Source organism: Microtus oregoni, unplaced genomic scaffold, assembly GCF_018167655.1.
Source record: "Microtus oregoni isolate MIOR12 unplaced genomic scaffold, Mior012 000027F_ref0000203, whole genome shotgun sequence".
Taxonomy (NCBI): Eukaryota; Metazoa; Chordata; class Mammalia; order Rodentia; family Cricetidae; genus Microtus; species Microtus oregoni.
In genome coordinates, this window is record NW_024543086.1 from 15,026,218 (window position 1) to 15,043,726 (window position 17,509).

Genomic DNA, 17,509 nt, shown 5'->3' on the forward strand with positions numbered 1-17,509 from the left:
GCCTCGGAGACCCACCTGCCTCTGCCTTGCAGACTGGGATAAAGGAGTGTACCCCCACATGGGCCCAGCAGTTCAGTGATCTTTTTAGCCCTTTAAATTCATTAAGACTGTAATGGTACAAACTGTCATGAGCTTTACACAGGTACTCGTAGTGAGTTTGTGTTTCATTGTTGTGAAGAGAGAGCATTTCTAAGTTTCAGGTCTGATTGGTTGATGGCATTCCAATAATCTATATTCGTACTGTTTGGTTGTATAATTTCTTCTATATACTTGTTCTGAGAATTGGCAAGAGAAAACTACTACAGTCTGACTACAGTTACAGCTTTGTTCTGTTCAGTCCCTATCAATATGTATATTAAGTATTTCAGAGTTCCTGTCAGGTGCATAAGTATTTGAAATTACAGTATTCCCTTGAATTTACCTTTTTTATTATCACAAAATGACCCTCATGATTTGTTGTAATTTTTTTCTCTGAAAGTTCTGTCTGGTAATATCTTGAGTTTTCTTATGCCATATAATTATTTGGGCATAAGGTGTGTGTGCCTTTGTATTTATGTGGAGGTCAGAAGACAACATTCAAGGATCAGTTCTTCTCTTCCATTGTGGAGGTCCTAGGGATCAAACTTAGGTCATCAAGCTTGGCAGCAAGTGCCTTTACCCACTGAGCCACCTCACCACCCCAGCACCCTTTTATTATGCTATAAAATGCCTTTATTATTTAAAATTGATTATTTCTAGAGCACACACATTTCTTATTTCTGCTATAACTATCAGAAACTTGATACCTTAAAACATAGTGTTTTAGAAATTACGTGTCTGATCCCAGCACTCGGGAGGCAGAGGCAGGCGGATCTCTGTGAGTTCGAGACCAGCCTGGTCTACAGAGCTAGTTCCAGGACAGGCTCCAAAGCCACAGGGAAACCCTGTCTCGAAAAACCAAAAAAAAAAAAAAAAAAGAAATTACGTGTCTGGCATGGGTCCGAGTTAAAATCAGGATTTCAGCAAGGATTCGTGTCTTGAGAGATACAGATATCTATAGTCCCTTAGTTTGCGGCCCATTGTCTCAGACCACCATCAAAGGCAGCAGCATTTTATCTCTAAGAATTCTACAAATAAGTCTTCTGACTGACCTCTTCCTCCCTTCCAGTTCTAAGGACACTTGGGTTTACACTGGGTCTTACTTGGATAATAGCAGTCTTAATTCCCCACTGTGAATCCTGATATGTTCGCAGTTCCTGGGAACTAGGACATGGACCTTCTCCAGTGTACAGAAAGAGCAGGAATTGGGCCTGTGTATCAGAGCTGACTTTTTCTGCCCTTTATATATAGAGTTTCAGGTGTTTGGTATAACTACCTGTACATTTGGGTCTGAGTTTGCAATCTTCATGTGTGTTTTCCTACCCAATCTTTGTTTTTATTTGTCTTTTTCTTTCATCTTTTTGTTTAGATTGAAGCTTATACTTGTTTTAATTGGTTGGGTTTAGATCAGTAGAGGGGGTTTTTAGTTGGTCTCTTGTTTGGTTAGTTGTTTTTTTTTTTTTTTCAGACAACAGTGTATAATCCATTCTGGCCTTGAATTTACATTCTTCTGCCCTTGCCTCTGAGTAGCTGGGATTGCAAGCATGTTACAGCTACCCAGTCTTTAAGTATGCCAACATCTCTTGGAAGGATGAACCAGGGAACTGCACGCCTTGCTAGTTTAATGAATCTTAGAATGTGTTCTTCACTGAATCAACAAGGAGCTCATAGCACACTGTCCTCTGTTAGTACTTCTTCCTATAATTTGCAGTCTATATTTAACATTGGAAGTAGAGGTCCACTCCCTTTGTCCTCTCAACACCTGGAGACCACGACAGTAATGCAGACCAGGCCAGTAATATTTTGGCCAGCTTTGGTCTGTCTGCTAGAGACTTAGATGAACTGAGTCGTTATCCAGAGGACAAGATTACCCCTGAGAACTTGCCCCAAATCCTTCTACAGCTTAAAAGGAGGAGAACTGAAGAAGGCCCTACATTGAGTTATGGTAGAGATGGCAGATGTTCTACACGGGAGCCACCATACAGAGTACCTAGGGATGACTGGGAAGAAAAAAGGCACTTTAGAAGAGATAGTGTTGATGATCGTGGTCCTAGTCTCAAGCCAGTGCTTGATTATGACCATGGAAGTCGTTCTCAAGAATCTGGTTATTATGACAGAATGGATTATGAAGATGACAGATTAAGAGATGGAGAAAGGTGTAGGGATGATTCTTTTTTTGGTTAGATCTCGCATAACTATCATAAATTTGACAGTGAGTATGAGAGAATGGGACGTGGAGAGATCTCTCTGAGAAAAAGAGGGGCGTTCCTCTAAGTAGCAATATTGAAGACTTCCATGGACTCTCAATGAAGGGTTATCCCCATCTGTGCTCTATATGTTTTTTGCCAGTTCATTCTAATAAGGAGTGGAGTCGACATGTCAGTGGAGCTGCTGTGGATGAGGGGAAGCTGCAGCTCTCCTAGAAGGTGGTGGTTCAGTGTGCTAATTTAGGGGTTGTATCATCTGGTGGGGGAAAGGAGCCTTCAGATAAAGCTGTAAAAAAAAAGATGCAAGTGCTTCAGCAGCATCCAAGAAAAAACTTAAAAAGGTGGACAAGATGGAAGATCTTGATCAAGAAAAAGAAGCTGCATTGGAGAATGAGATTAAAAATGAGGAAAATAGAGAACCAGGTGCTGAATCTGCTGAGAATGCTGATGACCCAAACAAAGACAAGTGAAAATGCAGATGGCCGGAACAAGAACAGGGAGGACTATGCAGTTCCAGATGAGCAGAGAATCGGACCGTATCAGCCTAATGTTCCTGTTGGTATAGACTACGTGGTACCTAAAACAGGCTTTTACTGTAAGCTGTGTTCACTCTTTTATACAAATGAAGAAGTTGCAAAGAATACTCTTTGCAGCAGCCTTCCTCATTATCCGAAATTAAAGAAATTTCTGAATAAATTGGCCAAAGAATGGAGACAGAAGAAGGAAACTTAAGATGTATAAGAAGCTTAATTATTTCTCAAGAAAAACAATGGTTCTTTGATTTTAATGTTAAAACCTTTTTTAAACACAATACTGATAGTTAGAAAACTATTATACTCTTGTTTTAGGGGAAAAATAATCGATGTCTTTTCATGTGTTTAAATGTTATAGCAGAAAGTACACATATGGTTAAGATAATGGAAAAGTTTTTGTTTATTCAGAATGGCAACAGACAAAAGTACTTCATAGAGGTTGACTATTGTAAACTTACGGAAAACAGCTTGCACCAATAAGAGATAGCATAGAACCATTCAGAAAAATGGAATTTAGTTGTTCGAGGCTTCAAAGAAATGTCAACTTTTGGTTCCATTCAGTAAAGAGCAAAACCAATTGTATTTTTTATTACTTTTCATCTGAAACATTCCACATTTTAATCTGAGCCTTGCAGACTTCATTTGACTTGGAGGCTGTTTTGGTTGCATTTCCTTTTTAGAGAACTTCATTCGTGTGAAACTGGCAATTTGAATGCAGGTGCAGTTTTTTTTTTTTTAATGTCATGCTGTTTAGATGATAAAAAATTAAGTAATTGGCCTTAAATTTGTGATTTTTTTCCCCTGAGTGCCTGCTAAATTTCGTATTCTAGTAGTGGAATGCTATTTCAGTGAAATGTAAAAGTATTCCCGTTCTCTTTGACCAGTATTAATTTCCTGAGAACCTATTGCTTGTCACTTGAATCCTGTAGCTGTCATACATCTCTGGTATAAGCAACATTTGATTTTTGAAGTGTGTAAACCATCTCTATATTTTCAGAATGTGATTTTACTTTTCTGCATTTTAAAAACAGTTTGGCCATAATTCTAGATGCACACTTCTAATTCATGTACCTGCACATGTGACCTTTGTGAGCAGAACTTTGCATGTAAAATCTGTGTTTACTTGTAACTCTCTGGTTATATACTGCTTATATCGTTGGATTCAAGTTAAAATATTTTTAAAAAAAATATTTTGGCCTTCGGCTCTGCAGCTTTGGTGAGCTTCTTCGCATGTTTGCAAGAAAGACACCGGAGAGTCTCCCTTTGTGATCCTGCACTCTGGTACTTTATACATAGCAGTAACTGCCTCTATTTTCCATGTTTCCATCCTATTACTCTTAGCTCGTTGAGACCACTTGGCTGTAGTTGGGTTGCCCTTCCTGTCCTGCCGTCTAGACTGCTTTGGGCCGTGAGCTACAGCAATTGTAGGTATTTCCTCATTCATTTCCCTCTCCTCGGGTTTAATAGTCCTATACTTGTTGTTGTACAGTAATTGAAAACTGTGTTTCATATATTTTGTCCTGTTTCTGGTTGTTTATGGCAGGAGGGGAGATCCTCATAGCAGTTAATCCTTTGTGAAAAGAAGCAGGAGTCTTGTCTTTTGTTATTACAGTTTAGCTTAACGTTCTGTTATCTTACATCATGATAGCACTGTGAGCTTTGAATCAGTTGCAAGCAGATGTTAGTCTCAAAGTGTAATATTCGCTGGCCTGGGATCCGCATTCAGCAAGGCTCTCGAGTCCTGACAAAACAGCGTTATGAAGGGTGGCGAGCGTTAGCTGCCATTGCTGCTGTGTGCAGTGACAGTGAACACAGACCGTGCACCTGACTCTGTCGTGGGGGCTCTTGTGTTCCATCATCTCATGCTCATGAACATCTCTCATACCAAAGTATTCTAGCACAGTCCTCTTTTCCTGCCGGGTCATCTGAGGGGCAGGAGTAGTGTTCTATTTTTTTTATGTTTTCTTTCTTTGAGAATCTCACACAATATAATTTGATCATATTCTTATACTTCCCCCAAGTCTTCTTCCCAGATCCTCCCACCCCTCCCTACCCACCCAACTTCATGTTCTGTCTCTTCTATTACAAAATCAACACACACATACCAAAAAAAAAAAAAAAAAGCGCCTGTTTTGTGTTGGCCAGCTACTCCTGGGTATGAGGTCTTCACTGGAGTGTGGTTGATATACACAATATTACTCCATTGAAGATAACCAGTTTTCCCTCTTCCAGCAACTGCCAATTGTGAGTAGCTTCTTGGTTAGCCATGAGACTTTGTGCCTGTCTCCCCTCCTCCATGCTGTGATTTTGTCTGCATTAATCTTGTGCTGGCCTTATGCATGCTGTCACAGTCTGTACGAGTTCATATGTGGATCTGTTGTTTTGAGATGGAAAACACCTTTCCAGACATCATCCACCCCTCCTCTTTTTCTGGAGAGATTGTGTAATAATGCCATCCCATTTAGGACTGAGCCCTCCTCCAAAGTCAGTCTCTCTCTCTCTCTCCCTCCCTCCCTCCCTCCCTCCCTCCCTCCCTCCATATTATCCAGTTGTGGATTCCTGTATCCATCTGTAGATCTGCAGGAAGAAGAAACTCAGATGAGGATTGAACACTGCACAGTTCTGTGGGTGGAAAAGTGTTGTTAGGTGTCATTTTATTGCTGTGTTCATCAAACAAATAGTAGGTTTTCCCTTAGAACCATAACCATCTCAGGTCTTCTTCATTAACTGTTTCAGGTATGGATTCCATCTCATAAAGCAGTCCTTAAATCCAGTTTTTAAAAGTAGTTGGATATTCTCATAACATGCATACCACATTGCACCAGTGGGCCTTTATTGGCCTTGCAAACAGGTCATTATTGTAGTTGAAAGGGTTCATAGCTAGATTAAGATTGGTGATTACTATTCTGGTAGCATGCACAAAACTTTCTGACACTATGAACACTAGTCAGCAGGGACAGTGCTTCCAGCTGAGTGCCAGCTGGATTTCTGATAAGGATTTTAGAATTCCCATACAGATGTCTTTGTTCTATGCTGTAAGTATGTGGTGTCTTCAATAATAGTGTCTTGCTGTCAAGCTGTGGAATGTAACCAGTAGCATTAGGAATACCCAAAAATATTTGGGGAAGGGTGTCTGCTGGACCCCTTTGGCTAATAAAGGACAGGGTCTTGATCACTACTTTATTCCTGAGCCCTGTATAGTAAGTGCTTGCTAAATACATAGTGGAAGGATTAATTAGGTAGTATTTTAGTATACACATGAGTACAGTATTGCTCAGAAAGTTGTATCTAAGAGTCTTTGCCATTTATTGCGAGGTGGTACACACCTTTAATCCCAGCATTTAGGAGGCAGAGGTAGGCGGATCCTCTGAGTTCAAGGACAGCTAAGGCTACACAGAGAAACCCTGTCTCCAAAAGAGAGAGAGAGAGAGAGAGAGAGAGAGAGAGAGAGAGAAAGAAAAACAAAAAGTCTTTCCCATTTCTCCTCATCACACCCTCCTGCTAGACCTACCTGATAAAGGCTGCAGCTTTGACAACTGGGCACCTGGTAGAAGGCATTATGCGTGCATTTATGATTTTACCTTCAACCTCTTACATTTTCACAACTTAGGTGACTCCCCAAGACCCTAGTCCTCCCTTGTGCTATGATGAGTTTTGAGCTGAAGTCAGATTTCAGCTGGGCCCCATTATCATCTTCCTGGCTCTGTTGTGTGGCTCTTGTGCTCAGTTAACTTTTCAGAGCAGCTTTCCATGGCGGGTCTTCCTAAGCAGGAGAGTTATTTTTTTTTTTTATTAAGAAAAGAAGAAAAAAAAACATAAACAAAAAACAAATTTCCACCTCCTCCCAGCCTCCCATTTCCCTCCCCCTCCTCCCACCCTTCTCCCCCTCCTTCCACCCTTCTCCCCCTCCCCCCACTCCTCTCCCCCTCCCTCTCCAGTCCACAGAGCAGTCCGGGTTCCCTGCCCTGTGGTAAGTCCTAGGTCCTCCCCCCTCCGTCCATATCTAGGAAGGTGAACATCCAAACTGGCTAGGCTTCCACAAAGCCAGCACATTAAGTAGGATCAAAACCCCGTGCCATTGTCCTTGGCGTCTCATCAGCCCTCATTGATCGCCATGTTCAGAGAGTCCGGTTTTATCCCATGCTTTTTCGGTCACAGTCCAGCTAGCCTTGGTGAGCTCCCAGTAGATCAGCTCCACTGTCTCAGTGGGTGGGTGCACGCCTCGTAGTCCCGACTTCTTTGCTCATGTTCTCCCTCCTTCTGCTCCTCATTGGGACCTTGGGAGTTCAGTCCAGTGCTCATGTGTGGGTCTCTGTCTCTATCTCTATCCATCACCAGATGAAGGTTCTATGATGATATGCAAGATATTCGTCAGTATTGCTCTAGGATATGGTCATTTCAGGTTCCCAATCCTCAGCTGCCCAAGGAACTAACTGGGAACCTCATCTTGGGCACTTGGGAGCCCCTCTAGGGTCAAATCTCTTGCCCACCCTAAAGTGGCTCCCTTAACTAAGAATTGTGGTTCCGTGCTCCCCTATCCACCTTTCCTTTATCCCAATTCTCCTGATTCCCCAAGTCCCCCCTCCTTCCCTTCTAACTTTTCTCTCCCCATCTCCCATTACCCCCAAGAAAGTATGGAATATATACACACTAGAGTACTACGCTGCGGTAAAAAACAATGACTTCTCGAATTTTGCATGCAAATGGATGGAAGTAGAAAACACTATCCTGAGTGAGGTGTCCCAGACCCAAAAAGATGAACATGGGATGTACTCGCTCATAATTGGTTTCTAGCCATAAATAAGGGCCACGGAGTCTACAATAGGTGAACCTAAAGAAGCTAAGTAAGAAGGTGAACCCAAGGAAAAACATATAGTTATCCTCTTGGCTAAGGGAAGTAGACCAAATTGCCGGGGAGAAAATTAGGATCTTGGGGGTGGGGTGGGATGGGAGCAGGAGAGTTATTAACACTGCTGTGCTTCCTGTGGAGACCACTTGCAGGAGCGTCAGAGCACTTGGCTGTCTCAGTGCCAAACAGTGAGTGCCTAATAGGTGTCAGAACATTTCCAGACTTTACAGATGTAATCCTTTTCAAATTATTCTGAAAACCAAGAAGTAGCATAAAATTTAAAAACCCATGCTGTCTGCCCACTCTGTGAGAAGTCATTATCAGGGTCTCACGATAGCTTCCTCTACAGATTTAAAAAAAAAAAAAAAAAAAAAAGGTAACATGAATGTGTTGTCTTCAGCACTGCTCATCCTGTTTTGACCAAATGCCCGTGATCCTTGTGATTCCACACATTTAAAACTACCTGGAAATAACATTTATCTTTTTCAAAGTCCCAACCATAAATCAACCATAATGGAAACCCTCACTTTTATTGCAAAGCTGTGTGCTCCAACCTTTGAGTCTAAAGTGTTTACCTGGCTTTTCTGCAGCTGACTCAATGGATTAGTCCCTTTAAATGCAACTTGCATGGCAGTGTGGTCACCAAATTATGTGATAACTTTAAATTCTGTGCATGATTGATAGCATATTGCTCTCTACTTAAATCTGTTTACTTTTATGATCAAGGCTTCAAATATAGAAAAATGAAGGTGAAAAAACAAGGGAAACAACTCAAGAAATGAGAGCTTGGTTCCTAGGCTGCCGCCCAGCGTTAGCAAGGACAGGGTGTCTTCCTCCAGAGCAGCCTTGGACGTGGGGCATGATGAAGAGTGAGTTAAGCAGTACATAAATTCCAGTTTCGAGATGCCAGGGAACGTTCTTTCCTTAAAACATTTCTTGTCAGTGTTGGTGGCACACACCTTTAATCCCAGCACTCATGAGGCAGAGGCAGGCAGATCTCTGTGAGTTCAAGGCCAGCTTGGTCTATGGAGGGAGTTCCAAGGCAACTAGAACTGTTACACAGGAAAACCCTATCTCCAAAAACAAAAACAAAGATATCTTACCCCAATGTTTTCAAAAACTACTGTCCATACCTATCTGTCTTTAGACCTTCATTCAACCTCTAATTCCTCAGGACACTGTATGGGCATCCATCATCCTGTCTGTGTCTCAGAACAGCCCTCCTTTCTGTTTCGAGGAAGTTTTCAAGCTGGGTGTTATTTCAGTGCTAAGTATTGCTAAGCATGGGTTACCTCTTCTCTTGAACATTCTCTCAGGTTAGTTTAGTCCCCCTCCCCAATTCTTTTTGGCTGCTTGGTTGGTTGGTTGTTTTTTCGAGACAGGGTTTCTCAGTGTAGCCTTGACTGTCCTGGAACTCGCTCTGTAGACCAGGCTGGCCTTGAACTCACAGAGATCCTCCTGCCTCTGCCTCCCAAGTGCTGGAATTAAAGCCGTACACTACCACCGCCTAGCAGCTCCCCATTCTTGAAGTCACTGTTTTACTTCTGATCTATCAGACATTCATGTCTCCATCATAAGATGAATAAGAAGCTGTTTCTCAGCTTGCTCCCCCCCCCCCAATTTCTTTTTGTTCCTGTTCAGTTTGAATTGGGTTTTGGTTTTTTGAGACAAGATCTCATATAGCCTAGGTCGGTAAAACTGCTGATCTTCCTGCTTCCAGCTCCCAAGTATAGGAATAGCAGGCATGTGCTGCCATGCCTGGCTTCTCAGCTTGTTTCTCTGCTGAGGCTTCTTATTTGCTATTTCTGTTTCTCTTAATCAGAAATTGCCAGGGATTGTGTCAACATGTCATCATTAACAAAAAATATGGGTAGTATCATACTAACCATATTGTGGTCAGGTTATGATTCTAAATCACTGAAATGGGATAAACTAGGGAATAGTGGGATTTTAGCTCCCACTCCTTTTCTGCTTCTCCTCCCTCCCCTCACTCCAGGCCTTAAGCTCTGTAGCCCAGAGCTGCATCCACAGCCTTTTCTCATTTAAAAATGCAGACGATATTGGATATACTCAATAGTTGTTAGATAGAAGTTAGATGAGGGCTACGGGTGTGGCTCAGTTGCAGAGTTCTTAACTTATGCATAGTGGCTTGGCCACATCAATCTTAGCACCTTCACTAAGGAGACAGATTTAGGAGGAACAGAAGTTCAAGGTGAGAAGACAGCCTAGGATATGCAAGATCCTGTCTCCAAAGAAAAAACTTAAAGAGTTGATACTTTTAGTGTGCAAAGAAAATTATAAATGGTCACATAACAGGTACTTCTTGGAAAACTTTCAATAACATCCCTGTTGACTTTCAAATTAAACATGAATGTCTCTGCCCATTTTTGGATGCTCTCATGTAGCAACCCAGCCTACTTTGGTAACTTTCTTTCATGATTCCCTACACATTCTTGCATGCAAACCCACTTACTGTGAGTGATAGCCCAGTAGCAACTGCAGTTTGAGTTCTGATTGTGGGGTTGGTTTTGTTTTGTTTTGTTTTGTATTGTGGGTGTGAAGGTCAAACCCCTAGGACCTAATGTAATATAGAAGTACTGTACTACCACAGAGCCAGCACCACCCCATTATTTTAAAAACACTTGATGATTGTGTATATTTTTGCTTAATACTTGATTTTAATATAGTTATTGACAGTATACATTCATGGTTCAACTCCTTATCTACTGTCCAACCTGATTAGAGTCCTTGGACAAGTCACTTAAATCCCTAAGCCTCGCCTATAAAATGATGATAGCTATTATAGGGCTGATAAAGATTAAAAGCAATAATCTATATGAAATGTTTAACTCTTCCCTAACATGTAGTCAGTCCTCTGTACGTGTCAGATACTTACTGATGAAGTCTATTTTCCTCATTCGGCTCTACGGAGTATTTTATAAATGATGAGGGAAGAAGACCCTTCCAAAGTAATAGTGCAGCGGTGAAAAGATGGGCACTGAAACCAGATTGTCCAGCTCCAAAATCCAGGGCTCTTAACTCTTGTTGTTCTCTACCTGAAAATCTTCTTCCTTGTAGCTCACAGGAACAACCTTCCCAAGCTCTCTCAAGCCATGTCCGTTATCCAACTCACTTTGATCACCATTAAAACATGATCTTTCGCCGGGCAGTGGTGGCGCACGCCTTTAATCCCAACACTCGGGAGGCAGAGGCAGGCGGATCTCTGAGTTCGAGACCAGCCTGGTCTACAAGAGCTAGTTCCAGGACAGGCTCCAAAGCCACAGAGAAACCCTGTCTCGAAAAACCAAAAAAACAAACAAAAAAAAAAAACATGATCTTTCGGGCTGGAGAGATGGCTCAGTGGATAAGAGCACTGGCTGCTCTTCCAAAGGTCCTGAGTTCAATTCCCATGGTTACATGGTGGCTCACAACCATCTGTAATGAGATTTGGCTCCCTCCTCTGGCTTGCGGGCATACATGGAGCCAGAATGTTGTATACATAATAAATAATAAATAAAATCTTTAAAAAAAAGAAATATAATTTAAAAAAATGAACTTTCCCTCAAAATGCCGCAGTTAGGGCTGGGGGAGAGGGACAGTTCAGCTGGTGAAGTGCTCAGTTGGTAAGCACAGGTCCTACCTACCATGTAAGAAGCCAAGCATGGTACAGATTGCTATGGTCCCATCTTGGGAAGGTGGAGATGGAAAGATCCCTGGGGTTTGCTAACCAAAACAGTAAACTTCAGGTTCAGTGAGAAGATCTTGCCCCCATAATAAGGTAGCATATGATTAAGACATTGGACATCAACCTCTAGTCGCCATGTGCTTCCCAGCAGCAGTATGTGACTGTGTGAGTCTTTCATATATCACTGTATGCTGCAGTGACCTCTGTGGAAAGCCGTGAGCTCTTTGACACCAGGGCAGGGTTTGCACCCATTTCCCCTTTGGAGCCATTTCCCCTGAAATACTTTTCACTAAATAGATATTTAATAACCAGTCAAGTTGAGAAGAGGTTGTTCAAGTCCCAAATAAGGAATTCTGTCCAGTTCAGACCAGGAATCATTTTCTGGCTAGTGTTGTAATAGACACAGAACTTAAAGAGAAAGAAGCCAAACACCTTCTCTCAAGGATTTAGAGTTTCACTGAAGTGTTTTGAAATCCTGACTCTTTTTAATGGAGACAATAATCAAATGAACAAATAGTTCAGTAACGGGAATGAATTGTTATTTATTGTTGGTACAGATACAGTCATCTCCTCCAGCTGCTGTACAAGTTTAGACTACATGGTCACCTACCTCTTCAAGCACATAGCAAAGGAGGGCAAGAAGCCGCTTCGCTGCAGAGAGTCTGTGCAGGCTGGCCAGAGGCTGCTACACTTTATGCAGCAAAACCCAGATGTGCTACAGCAGGTAACATCGCTTCAAGTGTTTCCCAAAAGCCATTCTGGCCCCTGAACTTATATAAATGTTTGCCAGGATCTTTAGCAGTTTCTCCTTCTTACTCTTCCCTGACAGTAGAGAGTACACTGGCTTCAGTGTTACCCACCCATAAAAACCCCAGTGCTGTTGAGTTCACTGCAGAATTGAGAAGGTATAGTTCTTCTGAGGCCTGAGGAAGTGGAGCAAAACTCTGACTTGTGTGTGGGCTCTTGGGCAGCTCTGCTGAAGTGTGCATTGAATGCATGGCCTCTGCGGCAACTGTGCTAACTCCTGCTCTGTGCAGACAACTTGCCAGGAACTGTCCATTCGTGAGAGTTCAGTGTAAGATTAGGAGTCACGCAGTTCAGACATTAGGCAGTGTTCCCAAACATTCAATTAATAAGTGATAATGCAGCAATTTGTTTTTAGTTGTGTTTTTTCAAAAAGATTTTTTATTTGTATATTTTATGTATTTGAGTGCACTGTCTGCATGTATAACTAAATGCCAGAAGAGGGAATTGGATCCCATTGTAGATGGTTCTGGGCCACCATGTGGTTGCTAGAATTCAACTCAGGACCTCAGGAAGAAGGGCCAGTGCTCATAACAGCTGAGCCGTCTCTCCAGCCCCCGGCTGTGTTTTCTAACTAGCTAACACAGACTAAGTCCAAGTTTATGATTGTTTTAAATAACTCACCTCTGCTGATCTAAGAAATAACATACATAAGAAATGAAGATACATGCCTGAATATTCCAAAGAGAATAAAGCCATTTCACAGATATACCATCACTATGATTGATGTTTCTACTTCCACAAAATTTGGGAAATGTGTGTATACTGTTTGCAGTTTTCCCTTGCTCAAGGTGCATCCATAATGATGTGATTTGCGAAAGTAAAGACTTCAACTGTGGTTGTGTTGATTGTGTTGTCATTAGTGAGCAGTGTCGTCCGAGTCAGCAGACTAGACACTGCACATGAACATGCTGAAAATAGAATGGGAAGTCCATGGGAGAGGTTTCCGTCCTGGCTGTAATGCTTTTACTAGGATCAAAATGAAATTATAAAAGTCTTACTTGTGGTGACATTTCCACTAACTAGCTGCATTCCAAGAACAGATGACATGGGTGTAGTTCATTCCTATTTTGAGTAACTAGCAAAAGGCTAATTACTACAGGCCTGTAACTCTTTGCTGTGACCCTAGAACTATTCAACTAGTTGGTAATGCAAATAATGAAGAGAACCCATTGAGGACCTTGTCACTGTGATTTCCAGCTCATCCATGCGTATTCGGTGATGACATGCTCTGAGCCTTCTCCATGCAGAGCTCACGAGGGCTATAGCACCTCCAGCCTGTACCAGAAGTGACTGACTTTGGGTGGGGCTAGAGATGTAGAGCTTTTAAGGATCTGAACAGTCTGTTTCATTTATTGTGTGCAAAATGCAAGAACAAGTAAGATTTGTAAAGATACAATTAATCAGTTGTGTTAACATAGTAATACTAGAGACTGGCACAGAAGGAGAGGACTTTACAGTCTTAGACTTCACAGCAGTCTAGCAATGTGGCTGTCATCATCCCCAGTTTAAACATCAATTCACCAGAAAGTAACAGGATTGGAATTTGAACCAAGGTCTGTTTAGTTCCAAAGCCCACATCCTTAAAACTCACACCACTGCTTCTCAAGGTATATCAGAGTCACCTGGATGCAAAATACACATCCTGCCATGGTTAGGATGCACTTCTCCCAAACACTTCCACCTGCAAGTCACTGCTGGTCCGGGTGTAAGTGCATGGAGGAGGCTGAGGACCACTGGCTTACAGTATGTCGTCACTGAAGATAGCAAATGTCCATGCATACACTAGAAATCAGGCCCCACCTACCAGGACAGAGGACAAGTCTACCACCAACTCCTTCCTGCTAGCAGTCATTCATCATCACAGTTTGTCCCATCAGCTTTGGGCAGTCACTTCTAAGTTGGTTGAAATTTTTAGTAAAAATCAATAGGCTACAAGCTAGTAGTAAGACTGCAGGAGATGAGCCAGTGTGTCTTTACTCAGAATCCCCATGCATTTGTTGGTTTAAGTCATTTCTGTGTGTTAATAGACTTGGTAATCTTTCACTTTATAGCATATGACTAAGTAGTGATATATCTTTATTAAGCAGTGGAATGCATTCTATTTATTTGGGATGTAAGCTTTCAGATAACATTTTAAATATTAATGACTGGTCTCTAGTAGTCAGCATAAATATGATTTGCATTAGCACTAGGTTGTATCATCTTGAGTGCCTCTGATGTCAACTATTGAGTATAGTAATATCTGACATCATCTCCTTAGGTCACTGACAACTTTGACCTCTATTCTTATGCACAGTTTCTGTCGTCTCAAAAGCTCTTTTGAATTGATTTGAAATTTTGACTCTTCCCTTTATGAGGCAGTAAAATTGATAATTATTCAGATGGGAACTGAGCACTGAGTGAAAAATCAATTCCACCCGCTCTCTGCTGCGTATAAAATTACTTCTGAGTCTGCTGGACTGAACGGATGGCCAGAGTAAAAGCAGCAGGCAGGAGCAGTGGGAAGAATTAGCTGGACAGAGCTAATAGCCTGAAGGGATGGTCCTGGAAAAGAAGGGAGTGGGCCAGTTGGGGGTTATTATGAGCAGGGATGGGCCCATTGATCATCTGTTTACATCAGCTTTCCAAGACCTTATAAATCAGCCCTGAAGAGTGGCAGAATGAAGATTCAGACTCTTACCAGAGGGATTTGTATTAGATTATTCTCATTTTCACACTCAGATGAAAAGTGAGCCATTGATTATTCATTGGTTGCCCATTAAATGCTGTTTTTATAGATGATTTGCCTATCACAGAAGGTAATGAACAAGGTTGCTGCTTCATAACTTGAGGTTTCAGTTTTCAAGGCATCTGTGTCGTTAAGTAATGCCTAACCCTATTAAGAGGAATGGGTTACAAATTGCTTAACAGTGCTGAAAAACTAGACCCTAATGACTAATTGTGCCTGGAGTTTAGAGAGGGCTTGTCAGCTCTTTAAACTAAACTGATGCAATGATACTGCAATTATTTACTGGTTTGAACTGTTTTCCTTCCACCCTGGACATATTTGGCTAGAAGTGTAATTGCATGGAGAGTGTCAATTCCAAACTGCAAACGTGATCTCAAGCTTCTGCAGAAAAGCCTAACACTGGGTGAAGGGTTTGCAGCACCTTCACAGGCCTTGCCTTTTGTGCACCACAACCCAAGAAAGGCACTATGTGCCTCTCGCCTGGATCTACAGTCCTGTGACTATAGCTCTTCCACAGTTTGTAAGCAGACGTAACCTTCAAAGATTAAAATTTACCCCATGTGAAGAGTCATTGAGTTTAAGTGAGTCTGTGTGAGGTAAGAAATGCTGACTCTCTAGTGTTCCTTTAGTTTAACATCTGAGAAAAAACCCAGTCTGCATAAGTTAGGGGAGAAGAATTCCTCAAGTATCCTTATATCACTAGGTCAATGAACTAAAAAAAACTTAGAAAGAGATGATCTGCAGTAGCAGTGGTCAGATTGCTGATCACCATTGGTTAGTAGTGGGGGAGAGTGATCTGCTGCAGAAATTTGGCAACAGTATTTGTATGTGAATTTTTTTGGTTTTATTACTGGACATGTTAAAATATTTGCATTCCTTCAGATATATGAAGACAAAAGTTGTGCCCAAATTAGGTGAGTGTTGGCAGAATTGAGGGGCCATTTTAGAGATATAATGAATCCTTTTTGTAATAAGGGCCCTGGTGCAGAATCTCCTCTACATCAGAACCTCCTTCAATGCTCTAGAAAGAGTAGCACCTTGTGCGGAGAAGAGCAATGTCTATGGACTGCCTGTCACTGAGCGGGCCGCACACTTAGCACGGTGATGAGGTGTTTGCAGTCATAGTCGTGTCCAAATACAGTCATAGGAAAACCAGAGCGACTCTGACCCAGCCTAATGGAGCTAGATGTTTGGCTCAGGTCAGTCCTATTAAAAATACAGAGAAATTCTAATTAAGATTTTCTTTCCCTTCCTGTCTTCTTTTTTATTTCATTTCTTTGTCTGTTTGTTAGGTAGCATGCCGTTTGACTAGAAATTGTAAAGAGCTGTCAGGAGCTGTAAGAATCATACTTCAATAGGAACTTAAGCTAAAAGAACATTACCCCTTTTCCTCAATCAGTCAGTCAATCAATGAAAATTGCTTTTGTATAGTGCTCTTCATGACATGTATCCCAACGTGAATTGCAGCAAAAGGGGAATTGTCTGCTCTTTTTTCACCTCTGTATTTAGACTGAAATGATATTGCTCAACATTTTGACATGCTACACAAAACATCTTTCATACTTAAGATTCCATTCCTTAATACTGAGTAGGCGAAAGTGCCGACACATACGTAAGTGATGTTGAGGCTTTGGCCTGTGGAACCTTAGCAAGAGTCTAAAGGCAGAAAACACTTAACCAAATGAAATACATTCATATTTCTTATTTAACTCTTGAAAAAGTAATTAGCCATATTTTCTAATATTAATGAAATAACTTCTCATGATCCTTAAATTTAAAAGGAGGCCCTTCGTTTGACCAACTAATTTGGATGGTTAATTTATAACTTTATTACTGAAAACATGACAGTAGACCGATATCAAAACAGACTGAAAGAACATGCATAATTGGCCAAAGAACTTAAAGGAAGCCAAGGGTATCTCGTTAGATACAAAAAGTGGAAAACAGGCACTCAGGTTTTGTGACAATTGTTCTCACTTAAGTTACCATAATATCATGTGTCTTCCGCTCTTTTTCTGCTGCCCTTTCTGAAGAACTAAAATTTTAACAAAATCCGTGTAAGTCCAGAGTTCGTATCCTTACTCCAAAGCTATCTGCTCCCCCATTTGGAGGCTTCTGATCAAGGGAAGTATATTGTATCATGTTCAGAACCTAATAATATAGCAGGTTGAACATTGTAAGTTCCACTGGGTTATCTCAATGTAGAATGATTTAGAATGCTCATCCTTTAAAAAAAAATTAGGGTGTGTGTGTGTGTGTACACATTTGCACGTGATGCAGTGCCAGTAGAGGCCAAGAGAGTGCATTGGACCCCTGGAGTAGAGTTATTGGTGACAGAATTCAGGTAACCCCTATGTCATGTCTGAGACAGAGCTGAGTTTCCTCTCCCTTCTATTGTACACCCATTCCCACTCAGTAAATCTATAGCTAGGTGATGAGGGAGGGTGTAACATTTAGAAGGACATGTTTCCTTGAGGAAATCAGTCTGATAGTGTGATTACCTAGTGATGTTCTCTGTGACTTTTTCCTAATCATCATGAGGCTGTTTTTGAAGTTTCCTTTTTTTTCCTTAATCTTTTTTATTTTTATGCATATAGGCATTTTTGCCTTCATATATGCCTG

General features: G+C 41.4%; 1 protein-coding gene across 5 annotated transcripts in view; it reads left to right on the forward strand.

The window, feature by feature from the left end:
* Nucleotides 1-17,509, forward strand: part of Ranbp17 (RAN binding protein 17) — a 337,456-nt gene that overhangs the window by 292,200 nt on the left and 27,747 nt on the right. For 4 of the 5 annotated variants that reach the window (XM_041676348.1, XM_041676345.1, XM_041676347.1 and 1 more), the window contains one exon: nucleotides 11,910-12,076. In XM_041676348.1, the coding sequence (XP_041532282.1) occupies nucleotides 11,910-12,076 (167 nt within the window). Of the gene's footprint in view, nucleotides 1-4,159; nucleotides 4,178-11,909; nucleotides 12,077-17,509 lie in introns of those variants that run through there. The other variant, XM_041676349.1, reaches the window with a different exon arrangement.